The sequence below is a fragment of the Carcharhinus amblyrhynchos genome, chromosome 5, assembly GCF_965287045.1.
Source record: "Carcharhinus amblyrhynchos chromosome 5, sCarAmb.v2.hapA, whole genome shotgun sequence".
NCBI classification, from domain to species: domain Eukaryota; kingdom Metazoa; phylum Chordata; class Chondrichthyes; order Carcharhiniformes; family Carcharhinidae; genus Carcharhinus; species Carcharhinus amblyrhynchos.
Genome location: NC_137328.1, coordinates 51,375,724 through 51,398,093, shown reverse-complemented (window position 1 = coordinate 51,398,093; position 22,370 = coordinate 51,375,724). Strand labels below are relative to the sequence as shown.

The window sequence follows — 22,370 nt, the reverse complement described above, 5'->3', positions numbered from 1 at the left end:
AAAGGAGGGGGAACAGCTCAAACAAAATCAAAGTGCAAAGGAAACATAAACATCAATTTAAAATGTGAATATTAGAGTCAGTAACGTACCCCAGACTCTGCCGTGCCTAACAGGCACGGAAGGCGTCAACTGCACCCGTGAACACCACATGCTCCCTCTCCAAGGACACCTGGCCGTGAACGTAGCCGCGGTAGAGGGGCAGACAGTCAGGATGGACGGTCCCCTCAATCGCCTGACAGCTGTTGTGTGGCAAGTTTCAAGATCTGGGAGATCACCCATGAGTAGGGAAATTAGGAGCAGGAAACCCAAAGAAGGGATGTATTTGCAGGAGTAAATCAGGGGTGGAACAAACTTTTATTTCACCAGTAACTAATAATGGTTCTCTGAAATTGAACTGATAACTAATAGTAAAGTGATAACACCTCTTAACCAATAACAATAGCTACTCATTGATTATATGCAATTGGTAGTAATAGATGCAATGCCCTGATATATTGTATCTAGTCGTAAACCAATAGTCTAATATTCACCTTGAAATCTCAACCCAAAACCTCTTCCAAAGCACAAAGGTGTGGTCCAGCTTCCCTGTCAGCCAAAATTAGTAAGATCAATCTTATTACCCATCTCTTTGGACAAGCCTATGTGAAAGTGACAAACCTGAAGTGGGCAAAATTCATGTAGCATAGACCAACCTGACTCAAAACAAGAGTTAATGCAAAGAAAAGAGGTATCAATGTTTGGAGAAGTTCTCAAAGAGTACTTTATCCTGAATTTAGCTAAGCAACATTTCTGAATTATTAAGTCAGAGTTTAGTGAGTAAAGAAAGATTTTCATAGAAATATGGAAATTACAGAATGGGATTCGTCTCCTAGTGTTGGCATTCTCTCCATCACCCCAATTTCCCCTCATATATACACACACGTGAAGTATTCAATAGTCTAAACCCTCAGTTCAAGAACTTCCCCATTGGAGAAGGACTTCTTTCCACACTCAAGTTCAAACTTCGTTAGATTCAAGGCACATTTCATCAATCTATGTGTGTCCTCAAATTAATCCTGCACTCTCTAAACTGGTAATATTTATCTATTATAACTCTGGTAGGATATTTGGCTGAGCAGTCCACACTAGGTTTATTTCTCTTCACGTAATCACTATAATTTGGTAGCCATGTGATTTTTTTTTGTAATCATATAAAGGAATAAGTAGCTCTGTGTTCACAATTTTGTATTTATTATGGTCATATGTATTAGCATATGATGAAAAGTATTGTTTCTTGTATGCTTATACAGACAAGACAGCGTGCAAGGAACAATACTCTTCTATTAAAAATATTGCCAGCCAAAAGTAAACGGTGGGGGTCGGGGCGGACTAACATTGGAACAATAGGAAGTAGGAACAGAAGTAGACAAACTCAGCTCTTCGAGCCTGCTCCACAGGCATATTTATTTATGTCACAAACAGGCTTACATTAACACTGCAATTAAGTTATTATGAAAATCCCCTACTCGCCGCACTCTGACGCCTGTTCGACTCAATGCACCTAACCAGCACGTTTTTCAGGCTGTGGGAGGAAACTGGAGTATCCGGAGGAAACCCACGCAGACACGGGGAGAACGTGCAGACTCCACACCGACAGTGACCCAAAACAGGAATCGAACCGCTCCCTGTCGGTGTAAGGTAGTAATGCTAAAAATCCGATCATGGTTTATCGCTCCCTGGTCTCAAATCCGCTTCCCTACCAGTTCCCCAAATCCCCTTACTTTATTGTTAGAAACATATCTATCTCCTTATTGATATAAGTGGTTAAGATCAAGTGACTATCGGTAGGAGTTCAAAAGTTAGGCTTTTGTGGTTTTTCTGAAACTGGAAACGCACCGTTCACAACCGACCGGAATCAGCAACTAATCAAGAAACCGCCGCCAAACTTCAGTTAAGGAAACCCGCTGGCTGGGTGCAGGCGCGCGCTCCCGCTGAAGATTCGGCCGTTAGATGAGCAGCCGCGCGCTCCTGCTGAAGATTCGGCCGTTAGATGAGCAGCCGCGCGCTCCTGCTGAAGATTCGGCCGTTAGATGAGCAGCCGCGCGTGCACGCCCAGCGCTCCCGCTTTCAGCGCTCTGAGCACGTGGTGAGAGCGGCGGACCAATGGGCAGGCGCCCGTGCGGTTCAAATCGGCTGGCGGTGTGAGTTGGAAGGTGCGGCGGTTGGAGGGGGGAGGGGTTTGGTCGGAATCACCGCCGAGCTGTGCGCTCACTCGCCACTCGCTGAGCCGGCGCCGACAAGGGAGAAAGGTACAGACATGGCGAACAAACAAATTTACTATTCGGACAAGTATTATGATGACCAGTATGAATACAGGTAAAAGTTCTATCATGTAAAGTACTTTATGCATACCGAAAAGCGTCCTATCCCTGGCTCGGTCCCAAACATGACTGATTTTCATTTTAAGCGAGGGAACTTTGAGGCAAACAAACACGCTGCGGATGTTTGACCTACCTGAATGTTGACACTTGTATAATCGCGATCGCAGAACCAAACTTCGTACTATCGGAATAAAGTTATCGTCTCATCATTATGTTTGCAGGATTGAAATCTGAAGTAAGAAGTACTTCTCTATTCGAGTCTGTTGGTCGGTTATTGCTCCGCTGTGTGGGCAGCTCGAGCTTTTTTCTGCCGGTTGATGGGAGGGGACACCCCCACTGCTCGCCATGTTACTCCCTCTGTCACACATGCATCCATCTGGCTGTATTGCACACACTCTAGCAGTGTTCAGAAACCTGCAATCGGGATGGGTAGCCACGCATCTCACAAATGGTCTCTCTGAGCTGCGTGTAATGCAATCTGCTGCCCCAGCGGGATAACATTTCTCTCCTAAAGTTGCCGATTGTAGTTACTGAGCGTTTCGCAGGCACCCTGCGAGGTTAATGATCGCTGCAGCAGAGGGGGACCATGTGTGGAGGCCTGGCCTGAGGAGGAGGGAAGTGGCATTTTTTTTTCCGGTGCAAGACATAACTCGAGGCATGAGAGAAAGTAATGAGGTTTGCCTTACTACTGTTAGAAATTCTGTTTCTGAAGACGAGAATAGGATAACTGTATCTGAGCTGTGTTAAATTTTTGGACTATGCAGCCGAAACGTAGATTTATGCCTGTTGTATGCAATCTATATTTACGTATAGTGCCTTTCGTAACCGTAGGAGATCCCAAATCCCACTAAAGTGTATTTATTAGTGTTACAAGTAAGCTTACATTAACACTACAATGAAGTTGCTGTGAAAATCCCCTGTGTAGTGTAGGGGACTTGATGTTAATATCAATAAATTATATATTTTATTCCAAACTCATTTTTGTATTTCTAAATGTAATCATATTGCTAGTGTATTTGCAGTATTTGGGGAAAAAACAGGTTTGTAGACTAGTTTTGGGGCCTCAAAATTTGTGACGTGGATCTCCACTCCAGGACTCGGCACTGAAGTTGTGCAACATCAGCGACAACCTGAGTAGTATGGAACAGGAGAGATTATGGAAATCGAATATAAACATGGATTTATGGTCAGAAGACAAATTGGTTTTGTCTTGTATTAGCTGGAGAACATTCTGATTCATCCTCAACTTGCTGTTTAAGCAGTCGGAACATACATTATTAATTGTGAAGTTGAGGGTGGTGATGGAAGTAGACCTGGATATCATCAATCACTTGCATGTGAAAGTTGACTGCATCACAATTAAGGCTCACTGTTAAGCTGGTGAGACCAGATGGGTTTTTCTGACAGTCAACTGGTTTTATGATCACCAGTAGATTCTAAATTCCAGGTTTTTTTAAAAATTCAAATTCCATCAGCTGCTATGATGGGATTTTGAACCTGGATCCCCAGGACACTAGCTGAGTTCCTGAATTAATAGTTTAGTAATACCACCAGGCCATTCCCCCCCCCCCCCCCCCCCCGCCGCCGCCCAACAAAGTTGAATGTAGACTAGGTCATGCGAGTAAGAGATAGCAATAAAAGGACTATAGTTGTAAAACACCTTTTTTTGGGTTTTTTTACAGGCATAAATTTTCACTCAATATAATGGCTATTATCCCTTGGCTCAGTGATAAGACTCTTATCTGAACCGGATTGTGTTCAAACCCCATTCAAGATTTGAATATATGAACAAGTTTGATTCTTTAGTCTGACGTATAGAATGTGTATATGTTATCTTTCTAGCAAAAGATTCAATTCTCTTCCTGCACCTAGTGGTACACTAAAGCAGATTTTCATCTGTTTCCATTGCTAGTTATTCCTGGAACTGATCGCTAATCTTGCCAAAAGTTTATAGGTGCCATTCCATATCAATTATGGTTGGCCAGGAATAACTCCTGCTCTTACTGCCAACCATGGTATGCTGGAAGGATCTGCAAGTTGACACTGTTCTGCCACGTTACAAATGCACCTTTCTAGGCCATCTAGTCCTGGGGTGAGACCTGAACCAGCAGCTTCTGGCTCAGGAACAGGGACACTGTGTGTCACAAGAGCTCCATATGCCTGCTCAGGTGAATATAAAGTCTCAAGGCACCATTGGAGAAAAGCTGGAGAGCTCTGATGGATTTGTACCTGAAACATTAACTGATCGTTACTTGATTATTTATGCTATTTTCTTTTTGTATCCAGTATTCTAGTCGACATTTATCCCTGAAGTCCAAGGATATTGTATAGCATTGCTACTTTTTTAATGGGTTTTTATTTCTTGGATCAGGAACCTGGGGCTAGGATTCAGTTAGTTTCTTAGCAGCATTAATTCGTAGGTTTTCAAATTGGAAATGTTTTAGCAGGAGGATCACATGATGGTTGCTATAACCAGTCACAACCTGGTAACTGACTCGAGTGATGTCCTAGGTTTCAACGTTCCAGGGGTATTTTGGACACCCTAGGATGTTTGACAATGGGCCTGGAGAAAATATGGCCACTGCCTTTGCAAGTGAAGCATAAACAGCTCAAATTGTAATGAAGGCCATCCCAGTCCTTCGCAGTGTGTCAGCTGAAACAAGTGAATGAGTTGTTAACCTTTGCATCAAACTAGTAACTGCTTCCTCAACCATATGAATTTTTTTTAAAACGTGATTGGATCAGCACATATCACACAGCACAAATTAGCATTCAAAAGGTACTGAACCATCAACAACTGCAGAATTGCATTCCATCCAAATGTGTAACCTTGTGGCTTGACATATCCCTCACTTTTTCTTTAATATCAAGCTAAAAAATCAATCCTGGCTCATTGAGAAATGTAGAACAGCGCTGGACATAAAATGAGGTGTTAAACAATAAAACTAATGTACAGGACTCAATGCCAAAGAAAAATGGACATTCTCAGAAACAACAGATCAGATCAAAGTTCTGCAGTTGTGTCACATCCAGTTGTGAATGTTAGTGGACAAAACTAGCTCAATTAACTTGTGGATGGAGAATATAAAGTAGTGTGACACTAGACGCCTGCCAATTTGATTCATTCTCCATGATACGAAACAGATCAATGCACTGACTAGACAAATCCTTGTTGTAGTACTGAATTGAAGACTGTTCCAGCACAATCAAAACACTGACCCAACAAGTTAAGTGATCTGTACACAAAATAGGGCAAATCCAATCCAGCCAATTACTGTTATATCAGTCTTCTGTCCATCAGCAAAATTAATAGAAGCGGTTATTGACTTATCAAATAACATTTGTGAATAATGTACTGAACACCTAATTTGTGTTTTGCCAGACTGACTCTGATGAAACTCTCATTTCTAGAATTTAGTGAGCCCTGCCAAAATCAAAGTCAGTGGAATAGGGAAGACTTTCCACTAGTTGAATCATGCTTAACACAAAGTAAAGATAGAATTGTCTACTGACAAGAAACAGTTGGATGTACTACATATATACCATAGCTGCAAGAACAAGGCTGGATATTTTGTGGCTGTGCAATTCTTCTGACTCTCTGCACCCTTTTTACTATATACCAGTTGCAAGAAAGGAATGATAGAATGCTTTCCACTTGCAAACACTGACCCCATCCAGGATGAAACAGCTTGCTTGATTGATACTCCACCTCTTGTTGCAACACAAGTGCACTGGCTGTATTATTTCAACCACAGTTGACCTGTACCAACTAGAAAAATGAGCAGAAGCTGCATGGGAACACCACCACCTGAGAGTCCCACCCCATTCTGACTTGGAAATGTATCACTCTTCCTTCATCACATCTTGCAACTTTCTACCCAGTAGTACTACAGGTATATCTATGTCAAATGGACTGCAGCAATTCATGGTGGCAATGCATCATGTTTAAGCAAGCTAGAGGATGGTCATATTTTCACTTGCACAGTTTTCAGAGCTGGCAGGCCCAAGGCTGTAAAAGCATTTGAAACCTCCATTTTACTATACAAAACACACTAATTCAGAGCATGGATGGTACATAATTTTCTTATTTGATAGAATATAGCATACCCATGATGTACAAGTTCCAGTGGCTACACTTAAATCTGTGCTAGACCATCTTGTCAATCCAACACTTTCAGCTTCAAAGGCAAGTCCTTGCAATTGGGTTAATCTGTTCAAAATAGGGAAAAGGTCAAATAAAACCAGGTGGGAAGAAGTAGATTTTGAACTAGTAAAAATTGTTCTTGATGTTCCAGTGGCTTTATGACTTCTTATCATGGATGCTTAAAGTATTAAGTTTTTCAGCACAATGCGGTAGATGGTTCTGAAGCTGCTGACCTAGCTCCTCTTAAATAGAATTAACATATAGGTTATAAATGTTAGCTATGTTTTTGTAACACTAGCAATTTACAGCCTCTTTAAGCCAGACTAATTTGGCTCCCCTTACTTGCTGGCAAATATGTTGATCATAGAATCCCTACAGTGCAGGAGGCTGTTTGGCCCATCAAGTCTGCACCAGTCACAATTCCACCCAGGCCATGTTCCTGTAACCGCCACACATTTACCCTGCTAAGCCTCTAATACTAGGGTGAATATGATAATACTGCAGAACAACTTTGGTAGCAACATATAACAACTTAATAAGTAATGTCTTGTAGTTTTTCTTCTTGAATCATCTTAATGTTGGTACGGTAGTAGTACTAAGCTCCTCACTGTTACCAGATGACCTCTTGATCTTCAGTCAGTTCTGAAATGGCAGTTCTCATCTTAGAGAACCTGTTTTTTCAGTGCTGGCTTTTTTTTTGTTCCTGAGGTAATTTTACGCTTTGAGCGGAGCTGATCCTTAAGGGGTTACGTCTGATCTTGGAGACTAATTACTATTATCATTGGTTATTTCCATTGTTGGTTTGGTAAAATTAAAATCAGGATTTTACATTGACTTGCTGTAACAAACAAAAATAAATGGTAAATCAAACATGCTTGAAGAGCAGCTAATACTTTGAACTAAAGAAAAAGGTATGATAACCATGTATGTTGCACTTTTGGCAGATGTATAGCATTACAAGAAGTCTACAGTTACTTCAGCTTTCCAGAAACTAACTTGTGCTTGCTGTGCTTGGTTTAAAAAAAAAACCTCTGGAAGTCCTTCCAGTCAGCCTGAATCACCAGGTGTGATTTCCATCAACAAGGCCCACCTCACCAACTCCTGGTTTCTTAAATAGACCTGTGTTCTGTCCCCTTTTCAAATTCCTGCTTCAAACTAGTAGTTTCTTTGTTCTTGCACAACAATATGTGCAGTTCCTCTGTCTCAACAGTAACTGTCCCATTTCTGAATTACCATGTACCATTACCAGGTGTGAAAGGTGTCACTTGATTCCTGTAGGTTTCTGTTTGAATTTTGCTGCTGTGGCCACAAGATCACGTAAAAGTTGGGTATGTCTGACATTCTGCCTTGCATTTTAAGGGAACAGTTTTTTTACGAAATAACTATCTTGTAAACCAATAATAGTAAATTGAATACTTCATCTGATGCTTTTAACTTTACATTTATCATGAAATCCTTCTAGTGCAGGAGGAGGCCATTTGGCCCATGAGTCTGCACTGACTCTGACAGAGTATCTTACCCAGGTCCCCTCTCCTGCCCTATCTCCATTACCGTGCATATTTACCACGGCTAATCCATCTAACCTACACACCTTGTGACAAGGGGCAATTTAGCATAGCCCACCCGTTTTAACCTGCAATCTTTGGACTAAGGGAGAAAACACACAATGTGCAAACTCCACATGCACGGTCCCTGGCAGCGAAACTTTAATTTCAATTCGTACCTTCCGCTCAGTGCATTGGTCATCTGAAATAATTGATAGAGTAAATACAAATGGAACATTTTGATTTCTTTCCTTTTATGCTTACATCGTTTCTGACTGTTTTTAACAGGCATGTTATGTTGCCCAAAGAGCTTGCAAAGCAGGTACCGAAAACTCATCTGATGTCTGAAGACGAGTGGCGAAAGCTAGGTGTCCAGCAGTCTCTGGGCTGGGTCCACTACATGATGCATGAACCAGGTATAAACACAATTTTAAGGAGTAAGAACTTTGCAATGAGGGTAAGGGGGGTATAAACAGTTGGATACAGATTGTCTTCAAGCTACTAATATATTAATATTTTGACTGGAAGAATGAATGCTTTTATCCTAACTTATTTATAGTTGCTCACTGCTGAGTCTTGTGTGATGTTTGTATCAGAACTGCACCTGGGATGTAACTAGATAAAAATCAGATTGGAGAACTTCCTTGCGAGTCTGGCCAAAAAGGCCATCTATAGGTCCAGTAACCTTTGAAAATGGTCACTCTGGCTGCCTGCCTCTCTTCTACAGAGCCACTCAAACATGATCTTGGAGGCTGCTTGCCAATGAATTTGAGATCTTTATGACCACTGGATACAGGAAGGCATGATATATATACAGGAAGGCATATGATAGATGGTTCAAGTTCATTAACTTTGTTTTGCTTTATACTGAAGTTTTTTTTAATTCAATGTGCCCCACTAAAAGGGAAATACTTTTTATAACACTGGAATTACCCAGTGTCGTCTTTAGTTATAATTAAGAAATTGCATGTGAGAAATCACTGTATACCAAATTCATGTTGCGTGATACATATGGTATTCTGACTTGGGTCTCTCCTGTTTTCGCTTTTTAAAGAATTGCAAAAATTATATCCTGTAAGTTGGTGGACTATGTTAGCCTGGCACAATGATGTAACAACACTAAACCATAGCTTGTACCTTTTGTAGCTGATTACAAATCTTGGGCCTCAAAAAATAAATTGTGAATTACAGCTATTGGTTGTTGAATTTTTGGAATATTGAATCTCTTTCCAAGAGCTCATTGATGAATGAATTCTTAGCCAGCTTACATTATTGTCACTTTTTTTTTGCCTTAATCAATTTGCAAAAACTTATTTTGTAGGTATATTTTACTTGGCAAAGTTTGTATTTTTATACTATTGTTTTTACAAAGGCTATAATGGATTTATGTGGCTAACTGAAGTAGAGAGCCTAAATTAATTTGTAATGACAATTGCTGATGAATGTTACCATGTTTGTTGTATTGGATATGAAGATAATATGGGAGCAGACTCTAAGGTAAAAATATATCTAACGGCATGCTTTTTAAGACTAATTCCGTACAGCATACTGAATGTCAGTGCTTGCAACTAAATGCAGTCAAGATTATCTGTATTGTCCAGCTTTTTATTTTGGAGAGTTGTTTGGTGATAGGGACAAGTCCCTGAACAGGAGATGTTGGGGTCACGCTTAAGTGCCACAAAGGCATCAAACGTTTATAAATTAGTGTTATCTATTTAGTCCTGGGCTGACTCGGAAGTGGGCTTGTAAGAAAAATGGTATGCGAGTCTGCATATTACTTATTGTAACAGCAGTGGTCCCACATGTGCTTGTATCTTTGTAAATGATCACAAGAAGTGGGAGAACTTGTTCCAGCTGCCATTTAGTCTGCTAGGTGGGATTGGAGGCTGCTTTCCCTTGCCAAATACAATATTTAAAAATTGACACAAAACAATCTTGATACTAGCTATTAAAATGTTTTAGCACTTGGGATGTATTAGTCATTTCAGTAAGTCACTATATTTGCTAAGTTGATGGTCAGCCTGTATTTTGAGTCATTTAAAAGTAGATCATGTAATCAGTACTTTGAACAAAAAAAATGTTCTCTGATGTTGAGCGTTCTCTTCATATTTCATTAGGAAACAAGGTCCTATGGTGAAGGATTACAAAGATATTTAATAAATGCACTGCTAAATTGTCACTGACTTTTTAACTTTCTCTCCCTAGAACCACATATTCTGCTATTCCGAAGACCCCTATCTAAAGACCAGGAAAAATAAATCCTCACTTTCTGGAATTTTCTGGACTTTTTGTAAATATTGTAGTATTCAGTGAATACATTTAAATTGTACAAATTCATTCCGACCTGTATATGAGCTGTATTCTAAACAGCAATAGAGCTCATTGTGGTACAGTGGGTTTAGACTGCTATGAAATGTATTTAAAAAGAAGTACTAGCAGTTGAAATGATGTTGGTTCCAAGCTTAAGAAATTACAGTACTTTGTTTACTTGTGAATTTTTCTCTGTGCCTTTAAGTTTTCTTTTGATGGATACCGTTGTGAATAAAGTTTCAATGCACCTCTTGGGGTTCCTGTATCTATTTGCTGTACAGTTTGTGTTAATACTTAAAGGAAATGCATTTTCAATGGAATGGATTTGAGTGTGGTTCAACATGACCAGCAAGTTTTGGATTTAACTTTTTGACTGACACTGGATAAGATTACTTTGATACATCCTGACTCCAAGCCTCATCTTGCAAAGATTAAACTTCTGGATGAAGCATGACTTGAGGGCAAAGACTAAGTGGTTTTCATCTAACAAATCATTTTCATCCTGTCCATGGTTGTTACTGGCAAGCTCTTGCTACTGGTCCATCAACACTGGCCTTTCGAGATGTTTGAGCGCAGTCTTTGCAGAGTTTGCACTAGTAAGTGCTGCAGTTCCAGCTTTGACTTGCATACCAACCAAAATCACTGAAGCATCAAAAACAAAATAGAAACACCATTAACCACTCCTGTAAGTGAGTTATTTTCACTTTACCTAATGTGTCCTCAAGTAGCAAGTCTTTCAGCACTCTGGTGCTAGGTCACAGTGAACATTTTTGCATCATCAATAATTAAGTAATATATCAGAGAAAACAAGAGTTGATTTGGTTGATGCTGACACCATGTCAACGTTTAAGAACCGAATATATGTTTGGAGGAAAGGGGAATTGAGGGATATAGAAAGAACAAATCTATGGGATTAGAATTGCAACCACTGGAGAGGATGTTGTTAATGTTGCATTACTTGGGAAATGGCTTGTACATATCTTTTATTAATTCATGGGACATGGGTGTTGCTGGCTGGCCAGATTTATTGCCCATCCTCAGTTGCCCTTAGAGGGCAGTTGAGATAAACTGCTGTGGCTCTTGTTTGCTCTGATGCATTACTTAATTATTGATGATGCAAAAATGTTAATTGTGACCTAGCACATTCTCCTCTTCTAGTTTTATAGCCATTCAGATAATCTTTTTCCTGTTTTTGCTGCCAAAGAGGATAACCTCACGTTTATCCACTTTATTCTGCAGCTCCCAAGCATTTGCCTACTCCCATCTACTTGTCCAAATCACACTGAAACAACTCTGTGTGCTCCTCACAGCTCACCCTCTGGCCCAGTTTTGTGTTATCTGCAAATTTGGAGATATTAATTTTAGTTCCCTCATCTAAAATCATTAATGTACGTTGTGAATAGCTGGGGACCTAGTACTGATCCTTGTGGTACCCCCTTAGTCACTGCGTGCCATTCAGGGGGGAAAAGACCTGTTTATTCCTACTTTGTTTCCTTCTGCCCAACCAGTTTTCCATCCATCTCAGTACACTCTCCTTTATCCCACACGCTTTACTTTTACACCCTAATCTCTTATGTGGGACTCTGTTGAAAACCTTCTGAAAGTCCAAATAACTACAGCCACTGGCTTCCCCTCATCAACTCTCCTAGTTAAATCTTCGAAGAATTCCAATAGATTTGTCAAGCATGATTTCTCTGACTCTGTCCAGTTCTGCCACTGTTTTCCAAGTGTTTTGGTATGAAATCTTTGGTAACAGATTCTAGAATTTTCCCTAGTACCAATGTCAGGCTGACTGGTCTATAATTCCCTGTTTCCTCTCCCTTTTTAAATATTGAGGTTACATTCACTATCCTCCAATCTGTGGCAACACTTCTTGTAGGAACTGAGTCTATGGCATCTTGGAAGATGAGTGACAATGCATCCACTATTTCTTGGGCCACTTCCTTATAACCCTGAGTATTTAGGTTATCAGACCCTGGGGATTTATTGGCCTTCAATCCCCTCAATTTCCCCAACACCATTGTTCTACTAATACTGACAATTGAATAGAGAGCTGGCATAGGCATGATGGGCCAAATGGAATATATGATTGTATGATTTTAGTATCCATTAGACACCATTCACTGAGAGAAAAGGGCCTCAATTGGGAGGTGACTCATTTGCTAAGGATCAGTTCTCACTGAATATATTGTACATTCTTCTGAGCTCATGAGGCTAATACTTTCTCATCTGCTCTCTTTTCTTTCTCTTTCTGTTCTCTCTTGCTCTTGTTGTCTCTTCTTTTCCTTGTCCTTTTTCTTCCCTTGCTCTTTGAGCTCGTTCAGTGACCTTTTTATCCCTTGTACAAAAGGTATCCGGAAATAAATTACGTAACAAACACCTGAGTAATAATTCAAGGGGTTAATTAGAATCGATCCACCATAGCGGAAAGTAAGAGTTGGAACGTGACAATAGAGGGTCAGGCACCGTTGATCATACCTGACTGAAAACTAGACATGGAATGGGTGAGAACTGTCAAACAGGTGGGTGATCACCTTTCTTCGGATGAAGACTGGGACAAAGAGTGTATGTGGGATTAGGGCTGAAGTTTTATAAAAGACAATTCTTTGAAAACTTCAGTACAAACATTTCTCGTTATGAGACAGAGGTGTCCATTAATATGCACTTTGGTGTCAGCACTAGAAACACCATAGCGTATAAGGCTACAGACTAAGTGCTGGAAAATGGGATTAGAATAGATGGCTGCTTGATGGCTGGCGCAGATGTGGGCTGAAGGCCCTTTTTATGTGCTGTAAATCAATGAATTCCCTATTGGATTTCTTTGACTAAACTGCCTGTGTAGACCTGACACCAAAGGGCATATTTATAAATACTTCTGTGTCTAATCGTGGGAAAAGATTTGCAAATGAGTTGCTAGTGGTTACATTAGAAAGTTCATCAGCATCTTCTCAAGGCAACTCACAATAAACAATAAATTCCAACATTGCCTGCAATGCCCATAATAGCAATCAATTTTTAAAAATCCCACTGCAGAAAGGAAGATTGTGGCAGTGTGAGGACAAGGAGACACAACCTTACTTTGCAATCTTCAAACGCTGAAGAATATAACATGATGAGAGGTATTGATCAGGTAGACTCTCAGAGGCTTTCCCCAGGGCTGAAATGGCTGCCACAAGAGGACACAGGTTTAAGGTGCTGGGGAGTAGGTATGGAGGAGCTGTCAGGGGTAAGTTTTTCACTTGGTGGTGGGTGAGTGGAATCGCCTGCCGTCGGTGGAGGCAAATTCGATAGGGTCTTTTAAGAAACTTCTGTATGAGTACATGGGACTTAATAGGATTGAGGGTTATAGGTTACCCTAGTAGGTAGAGATAAGATCGGCGCAACTTGTGGGCCAAAAGGTCTTTTTGTGCTGTAGTTTTTCTATGATTCTAAGCATAGGCCAGACCAAGTGAAAATGGCAGATTTCCTTCCCTAAAGGACATTCGTAAACTAGATGGGTTTTTCCTGACAACAGTTTCATGGTCATCAGTAGATTGCTTAATTCCAGTTTTTTAACTGAATTCAAATCCTGCTGTGGCAGGATTTGAACTTTGGTGCCCAGAACATCAGCTGAGTTTCTGAATTAATAGTCTACCAATAATACCATTAGGCCATCACCTCCCCATGTAAAGATGGCAGATTTTCCTACAAGCTGGAACTTATGTACAAGAGAAAGGAATTTCCTCTCAGCGCTTTATTATCATGTGCCAGTTACGAAATCTCACTGGTATTAATCTTTCTGGTCATGTTCTAAATTGATCTGAAGCTACATAAACTGATGGAACTGTCTAAAAAAGTTATAATACATGGTTCTGAGGAATTAACTTCCTAAGGATATGTAATCATACATGCATAAAGTGCAAAATATGGTTAAAAAAGAATTGACTTGGGTGCACCACTGCCACTGTGTTATACCTCCATGCCAGTGAGTTTGGATCATATTTCAGAAGCTGAAACACCTCTATCCCATGAATCACTTGCTATAATGCCTGACGACACCAAGAACGGCAAATTGCGTGGAGGGTGTGGAGAGTCTGCAGAAGGATCTAGATAGGCTGGGCGAATGGGCCAGGAAATGGCAAATGGAATTTAATGTTGGCAAGTGCGAGGTGGTCCACTTTGGTAGGAATAATGATAGGAAGGACTATTACTTACAGGGCGAAAAACTGCAGCAGGCGACGGTGCAGAGGGACCTCGGGGTCCTTGTCCATGAGTCGCAAAAACCCAGCTTGCAGGTGCAGCAGGTGGTCAGGAAGGCGAATGGGATGCTGGCCTTCATAGCGAGGGGGATTGAATATAAAAGTAGGGAGGTCTTGCTGCAGCTGTATAGGGCATTGGTGAGGCTGCAGCAGGAGTACTGTGTGCAGTTTTGGTCGCCGCACTTACGCAAGGATATTTTGGCCTTGGAGGGAGTGCAGAGGAGGTTTACTAGGCTGATACCAGAGTTGAGGGGGTTGAACTATGAGGAGAGGCTGAATAAACTAGGCTTGTACTCATTAGAGTTTAGAAGAATGAGGGGAGATCTCAATGAGACGTATAAGATGATGAATGGGATGGATAGGATAGAGGTGGAGAGGCTCTTCCCACTCAGAAAGGACAGTTGGACTGGGGGCACAGCCTCAAGATAAAGGGGGGGCGGTTTAGGATGGAGTTGAGGAGGAACTTCTTCACTCAAAGGGTGGTGAATCTCTGGAGTTCTCTGCCCGTTGACGTGGTGAAGGCTGCCTCGCTAAATATTTTTAAGACGCGGGTTGATGGGTTTTTGATAAGCGAGGGGATTAAGGGTTATGGGGAGAGGGCGGGAATGTGGAACTGAGACACGACAGATCAGCCATGATCTTACTGAATGGCGGGGCAGGCTCGAAGGGCTGGATGGCCTACTCCTGCTCCTATTTCTTATGTTCTTATTCAATGATTGGACTTTAATACTTTTTCACAGTATAGCACAGTTTGGGCTAGGTTTCTTCAGTTGAATAGTATTCTTGTTTTATGCCCAATAGGATTCTGCCTTGGCGTTAAGGACCTACTTGAATTTATTGAATAGTGGACAAAAGTGACGTCCTTTTTAAACTTGATCTATTGGCTTGATTGAATTTTCAATGAGAATGTGAGCAAGGAGAAAAGGTGTTGGATGCTATGAACAGCAAAACTTATGTGGAATTATTAGATTGGCTTTAAATATCTCCCATCATGGTTGGTAACCTATTTTGTACTCGTGGCAGGGAACATAGCAACATAAACATGATTTAACCGTGGAAGATACCATGAAACCTGTTGAAATTTTCATTTTTAGCTACAGGATATCCTATGGTCAAGTCTAGCCTCACAGGAGTGCCTCCACTTTGTCTCACCCTCTGAAGGGTCATCAACCTGAAGCATAAACTTTCTTGTCACAAATGCTGCCTGATCTGCTGAGAAGAAATCTGTGTGGATAGTCTCCTGATGTTTTGTAGTAATATGGAAAAGGATTATTGCCAATGCTTGATTCTCTTGCTCTGGGTGAAACCATGCTTTTGTAGTGTGCTTCAACAGGAAGCTGCCAATCTAGTGATGAAGCATGAGTAATGTGATTGGACAGGGAGAAAGGGACAGTAGTTCCATCTCCCCTCCATCAAACCACTGCTGCATTTGATATGAGAGAGAATCAAGTGGCAAAGGTGAGTGGGTTGGGGCAATGAGATATGAGTAGCTAAGGGTATGAAGAGGGAAAGAGACCAGAGTAGCAAAGCCAAGAGGGAGAATTGAGTGAAAAGGAGATGGAGGGTGGGGAGACCCGAGTGGCAAATGGGAGGGAGTATGGCTACAGTCCAATGGAAATTAGGGATAGTTTGGAAGTATTTTCAAAACTTTTTCACTGGAGATTTGTGCTGGTATATCTATTGTACCTAGAAATAAAACACGCGTGAAATTAAAGGTTTCAACGAATACTGATTATTTTCGAATTCTCTTTCAGATTGAAGTAAAAGTTCATAAGGTACTTTGAGAACCAGCATGAAGTTTTGGCATCGTAGCCAAGTATTAATTGTTCAAACAATACAATTTAAAAACCAATTAACATATTATTTATCTTCAGAATATATTTTGTGTGCAAATAGATGCCATATTTACTGTGAAATGAATAAATGAATAAACATTGCAGTTCAAATATAAATCATTTGCTCTTTTGGTGCAGGTAAGGTGCAAGAGGTGATTATAAATGCAATTTGTTTGTTCCAAGTAATGCAAATACTTGTTTTGATGTTTGGGAAAACATTTAATTTTTTTTAAGAAGTCTTGAGTTTGTTGCACCTGAATGAAGTAACATGAATTGTTTGAAAATTCTATTTTTCTATGAATAATTGTTTTTGAATTGCATAAGTAGGAGGAGTTGGGGTAGGTTATTGCCATTTGAGCCTGTTCCAGCACTAAACAAGGCCATGGCTACTCCACCTCAACTTCACATTCTCCATGCATTCTTTAATTTCCTTCGCACCCAAGATTCTTTTGACCTGATGTGAGGATCCATCCTGGGGTAGAGAATCCCAAAGCTTCACATATCTTCAAGTAAAGAAATTTCTCATCTCAGTCCTAAATGCCTAACCCCCTTATTTTGAGAATATGACCCTGTGCTGTTGATTCCTTCAGCCAGAGGAAACAGTTTCTCAGATTGTACCTTGTAAAGTCCCTTTTTAAAATATTAAAATGGTTAAATTAGATTACATGTAATTGTACAAGTCACACTTCACCACATAGATCTGCCATTTTCTTGCCCAACCTGGAGATATCCCCCTTCAACCTATTTACGTTCTCCTCACCTTATTTTTCCATCTGAATTTCTATTGCCAGCAAACTTGGATACGTTACACTCGGTCTAAGCCATTAATGCAAATTATAAATATCTGAGTCCTAAACACTGATCCTTCTGTATCCCACGAGTTACGGTTTGACAATATATTTGTCCCATTTATTCCTACTGATTCTGTCCATTAACCAATCCCAAATCCATGCTCATATTAACTCTACCCCATTAGGCTTTAATTTTGTGGCAACAAAAATCCAAATGCACCATATTTACTGGTTCCTTCTTATCCACTGTACTTGCTTTATCTCAAATGCTCAATGATTTGTTGAACATCGCTTCCTTTTCATAAATCTATGTTGACTTTGCATGATCATGATTTCTGCATAACCCATCACTAATATAGTATTTTGCCAATGATTTATATAAGGCTAACTGGCTTATAGTCTCATTTTCTTCCTTTTTAAAAGATACAGAGGTTGTTTTGTGCTTTCCAATCCTTGGAAATTGCACTTGAATCTAAGGAATTCTGGAAGATCGAAACCATGTACCTATTATTTATGCAGCTACCTCTTAGAAATCTAAGAAGTGAGTTGCCATATGCATGGAATTTGTCATCAATTAGTCTTAATTCTCTTGTATTATTCCTTTTACATTCCTCATTCTTGCTAATTGGTTGCCCATTATTTCCAGAAAGGTTTTGTGCTTTTTACTGTGAAAACCTATACAATATATGTATTTAATGTTCCTACCATTTCGTTCTTCCCCCTTATCATTTCACCTGTCAGAGAGGTAATGATCTTCAGCCTTTTAATTGATCACTACTTTACCCTTCAAGTAACCACAGCAACTCATGGAGTTCACTTAAACAGCTGTATACAGCAAGAAATCTGGAACATCACAAGTCAGAGCAGGTAACTAACAAGAGTCCAGAATTCAGAAATAACAAATAGTTATGGTTTCAAATGTGATTAATAATTAGTGTATGTAATCAAGATATAGGAGTTATCTCTACCCACTGAGTTATTGATTAAGGTTATGTCATTCATAAGGTGCAGATATTAAAACCAGTTATGAGAGAAAAGAGCTGATGTTTTTGAGTCCGGATGACCATTTGTCAAAGCTAAAAGGCATATAAAGTGGGAGATATTTATACTGCAGGGTGAGGGAATGAAAGATGAGTCGTAGTCACAGAAACCAAGGGAAAAGGCTGCAATGGCAGCTCATAGTGAGAATAAAGCGTATGATTGACTAAACGGCAGAAAAGCTGAAATCAGAGGGTAAGCTGTGACAAATGAAGATATGGGGGAGGGTGCGAAATAGGGGGGAGAGATAAAATTTTGGAAAAGGGAGCAGAAGTAAGAAAAGGGGATAAAGTGGGGGGGGAAGAAAAATGAAAAAAGACAGACAAAAATAAAAGAACAGTTAAAAAAAATTAAAATGAATGCAAAGGAGTCGAGGTGGGGTAGAGCTGATCGTCTGAAGTTGTTGAATTTGATGTTGAGACTGCAAGGCTGTAAAGTGCCTAGCCAGAAGATGAGATGCTGTTCCTCTAGTTTGCGCTGAGCTTCACTTGGCAGAAGGCCAAGGACAGCATGGGAGCAGGATCATGTGTTAAAATGGCAAACAACTGGAAGGTCAAGGTCCTGATTGCACACAGAGTGAAAGTGCTCAGCAAAGTGATCACCCAGTCTACACTTGGTCTCTCTGACAAAGAGGAGACCACATTAGAAGCAGTGAATGCAATAGACCAAATTGAAAGAGGTGCAAGTTAAATGCTGGCTAAAATGGCCAAGGATTATGCTTTGCATGCAGAGGCTCATGGATGAAATGTGAACAGGGGGCACTCTATCCTTGTTCTTGGAGGGAGAGGAGGGGGTGAGGCTCATGCTGTGGAAGATGGACCGCACACTGTTGAGGGCCTTGTAGACAACTATAGATGAGAGAAAAAGGAGCACATATTAGAAACACCACTTTGGAAAATGACATCGGAACAGAGGAGAAGTAGCTGAGAGAAAGGAACGGAGTCGATACAGGATGTAGGGTAAGCTGTGGGAGTCAGTGGGCTTGTAATGGATATTGGTAGATAATCTATTGCCGGAAATGTTAAGGAAGGGAAGTGCCTGTGATGGACCAGGTGAAGGTGATGGAGGGGTGGAAAGTGGAAGCAAAAATTGATGAATTTTTCGAGATCTGGTCGAGTGCATGAAGTGACACCAAAATAAAGGAGTTGTAGAAGGAGACCTAGATAGGCCTGGAACAAGGAATGTTCCACATATCCTGTTAAAAGACTCTTCGCACTCCACATCCTGTAAGGACTCCATCCCTTTCTCTCAGCTCCTACGCCTCCATTGCATTTGTTCCGATGATGTCACTTTGCAAAATGATGTTTCTAATATGTTCTCCCTTTTCTGTCAATCTTGGATTCCCATCGAGAATTGTCGACAGGACCCTCCACAGCATGCGGTCCATCTCCAGCATCACAACCCTCACCCCTTCCCCTCCCCTCCCCTCCCTCCCAGAACAAGGATAGAGTCCCTCTTGTTCTCACGTTTCACCCCACCAGCCTGTAAGCAAAGCATAATCCTCCACCATTTTCGCCAACTCCAGTGTGATATTACCACTAAACACATCTTCCCTTCCTGTCAGCATTCCACAGAGACCGTTCCCTCTGGAATAACCTAGTCCACTCCTCCATTATACCCAAAACCTCTCCCGCCACTCATGGCACTTCCCATGCAATCGCAGAAGATGTAACACCTACCCCTTCTTCCACGCTTACCATCCAAGACCTAAACTCATTCCTCTTCCACCTCTTTCAATCTGATCCATTGCATTCACTGCTCCCAATGTGATCTCTATATTGAAGAGACCAAGCGTAGACTGGGTGATTGCTTTGCTGAGCACCTTCATTCTGTGCGCAATCAGGACCCTGACCTTCCAGTTGTTTGCCATTTTAACACATGATCTGGCTCCCACGCCCACATGTCTGCCCTTGGTCTGCTGCAATGTTCCATTAAAGCTCAAAGCAAACGGAGGGAACGGCATCTCATCTTCTGGTTAGGCACTTAACAGCCTTACAATCTCGACATCATCAAATTTAACTTCAGATGATCAGCTCTACCCCACCCCAACCTCTTTGTTTTCATTTAATTTAATTCTTTACTATTCTCTACCTTCTTATTTCTTGTTTTTCTTCACTTCCCCCTACTTTATCACCCCCTTTCCATATCTTTTCTCGCCCCTTTGCTTGTCCTTTCTCCGATTTTCAAAATTTTACCTCTCTCCCATTTTCCTCCCCTCCCCACATCTTCATTTGTCACAGCTTACCCTCTGATTTCAGCTTCAGTTTGACTATTCACACCCTTTATTCTCTCTATGTGCTGCCATTCGCAGCCTTTTGCTCTGATTTCTGTGATTATGACTCATCTCTCATTCTCTCACCCTGTCTTTTAACTTTGACAAAGGGTCATCTGGATTCAACATCAGCTCTTCTCTCCTTGCAGATGCTGCCAGACCTGCTGAGATTTTCCAGCGTTTTCTCTTTTGGTTTCAGATACCAGCATCCACAGTAGTTTGCTTTTATCCAGTGTTTAATGCACTGCCACTCCTCTTCCAGGAATGCTGATCCTAAAGAAGTACTTCTCTCCAACAAGATTTCTGTATGTCTTTCCCTCCCCACCCCCCCCACCCCATCCATATTCATTGCTTTCCATTTCTCTCAGTCGCTTCCACAACTAAATCTCCTTCCTTAGTGACTGTCTTCATCTCTGACTTGCCCATGTCATTTTCAATTCAAATTCCACCCTACATGTAACCTCCAGGGTTACAGGTACCTCCAAGATATACAACATTTTTTGAACTGCTGTTCACACCACATCCTTAAAGCCACGCTCAGTTCCTTGCGCCACCACATGAAGACACTCTATCTCTCTCCAGCAACACTGTCTTACTCTCAAAGTTGTCCCTGTCCCCAGTTTCATTTCATCCTCCACATCATTCGACATCTTAACAAAAAACTTTCCTGTTTTCTTGCAGATTTTAAGAATGCAAGCTTCAACAACTCATCAACTCCCAGCCCTCCAACAATCCCAATCCCTCGAACTCCATCTCTTCTAGCCCCAAACCTTGCTGTGTCTTCACCATACCCTCTGACCTTACCCCCTCTCAGCTGAGTGTGCTGTTCTCAGCAAAGGACTCAGCTTTGTATCCTTACATCCCCACGTCAATGAATTCCAGGCTCAACATGCCGTTGAACTCCTCTTTTGTTGCCTTTGACTCCATGCCCACTTCTTTGGGCAAGAGTCCTGTCCCCATTCCACAGATGCTTTCACATGCCTCCAATTGGACACCCATGCTGGGACAATTACATGCCCTCGATATTTTCATTGGGAACTGTCAACAGGACATTGGCCGTCTTCATTTTTCTGCCCCCTCACCCATTCCAACCTCTCTTTCTGACACTCCTTACAAACGTCCTTGAAAAAACATTTGATCACTTGCCCCACTATAGTACAAATCTCGCTGTCCAAAAACTAGACTTCTATACACAACAAGAAGTCTCACAACACCAGGTTAAAGTCCAACAAATTTATTTGGAATCATGAGCTTTAGGAGCCCTGATCCTTCCTCAGGTACAAAGAATAATACAGCACAGGAAATAGGCCCTTCGGCCCACGATGTTGCGCCGATTAATAAGCAATGACCCTCTAACCTAAACCAAACCCTTTCCATCCATAAACCTATCCATGGATCTCTTAAATGCCCCCAAACTAGGCGCATTTACAACTGCAGCAGGCAGGGCATTCCAATCCCTCACCACCCTCTGGGTAAAGAACCTACCCCTGACATCCGTCCTATAACTACCACCCCTTAATTTAAAGCTATGCCCCCTCATGCTAGCTTTCTCCATCCGAGGAAAAAGGCTATCACTGTCCACCCTATCTAAACCTCTAATCATCTTATATGTTTCAATAAGGTCCCCAATGGGACAATAATTGGCGGATTGTATTTGTCCTGTCTTTTGAGCTGAGCAATTTTTTCATATTGCCAAGTGGGTGCCAGTGTTGTAGCTGTATGGAACAGGTTGGCTAGGGATGTGCCTAGTTCAGGACGACAAATCTTCAGTACTATTGCCAGGATATTATTAGGGCCCATAGCCTTTGTTATATCCAATGCCTTCAGTAATATCTTGA

At 41.1% G+C, this 22,370-nt stretch overlaps 1 protein-coding gene across 1 annotated transcript; it reads left to right on the top strand.

The window, feature by feature from the left end:
- The first annotated feature begins 2,235 nt into the window (after positions 1–2,235).
- On the top strand, positions 2,236–10,606 carry LOC145343438 (cyclin-dependent kinases regulatory subunit 2). Its single transcript, XM_080189674.1, has 3 exons — positions 2,236–2,355; positions 8,337–8,464; positions 10,254–10,606. The coding sequence occupies exons 1-3, from the start codon at positions 2,297–2,299 to the stop codon at positions 10,304–10,306; spliced, it is 240 nt and encodes a 79-aa protein (XP_080045800.1). The 5' UTR covers positions 2,236–2,296; the 3' UTR covers positions 10,307–10,606.
- The last annotated feature ends 11,764 nt before the right edge of the window (positions 10,607–22,370 follow it).

Coding starts and splice junctions, on each gene's coding strand:
- LOC145343438 (XM_080189674.1), top strand. CDS start 2,297: ATGGCGAACAAACAAATTTACTATTCGGACAAGTATTATGATGACCAG. Junction 2,356..8,336: donor GATGACCAGTATGAATACAG/GTAAAAGTTCTA, acceptor TGTTTTTAACAG/GCATGTTATGTTGCCCAAAG. Junction 8,465..10,253: donor CTACATGATGCATGAACCAG/GTATAAACACAA, acceptor TTCTCTCCCTAG/AACCACATATTCTGCTATTC.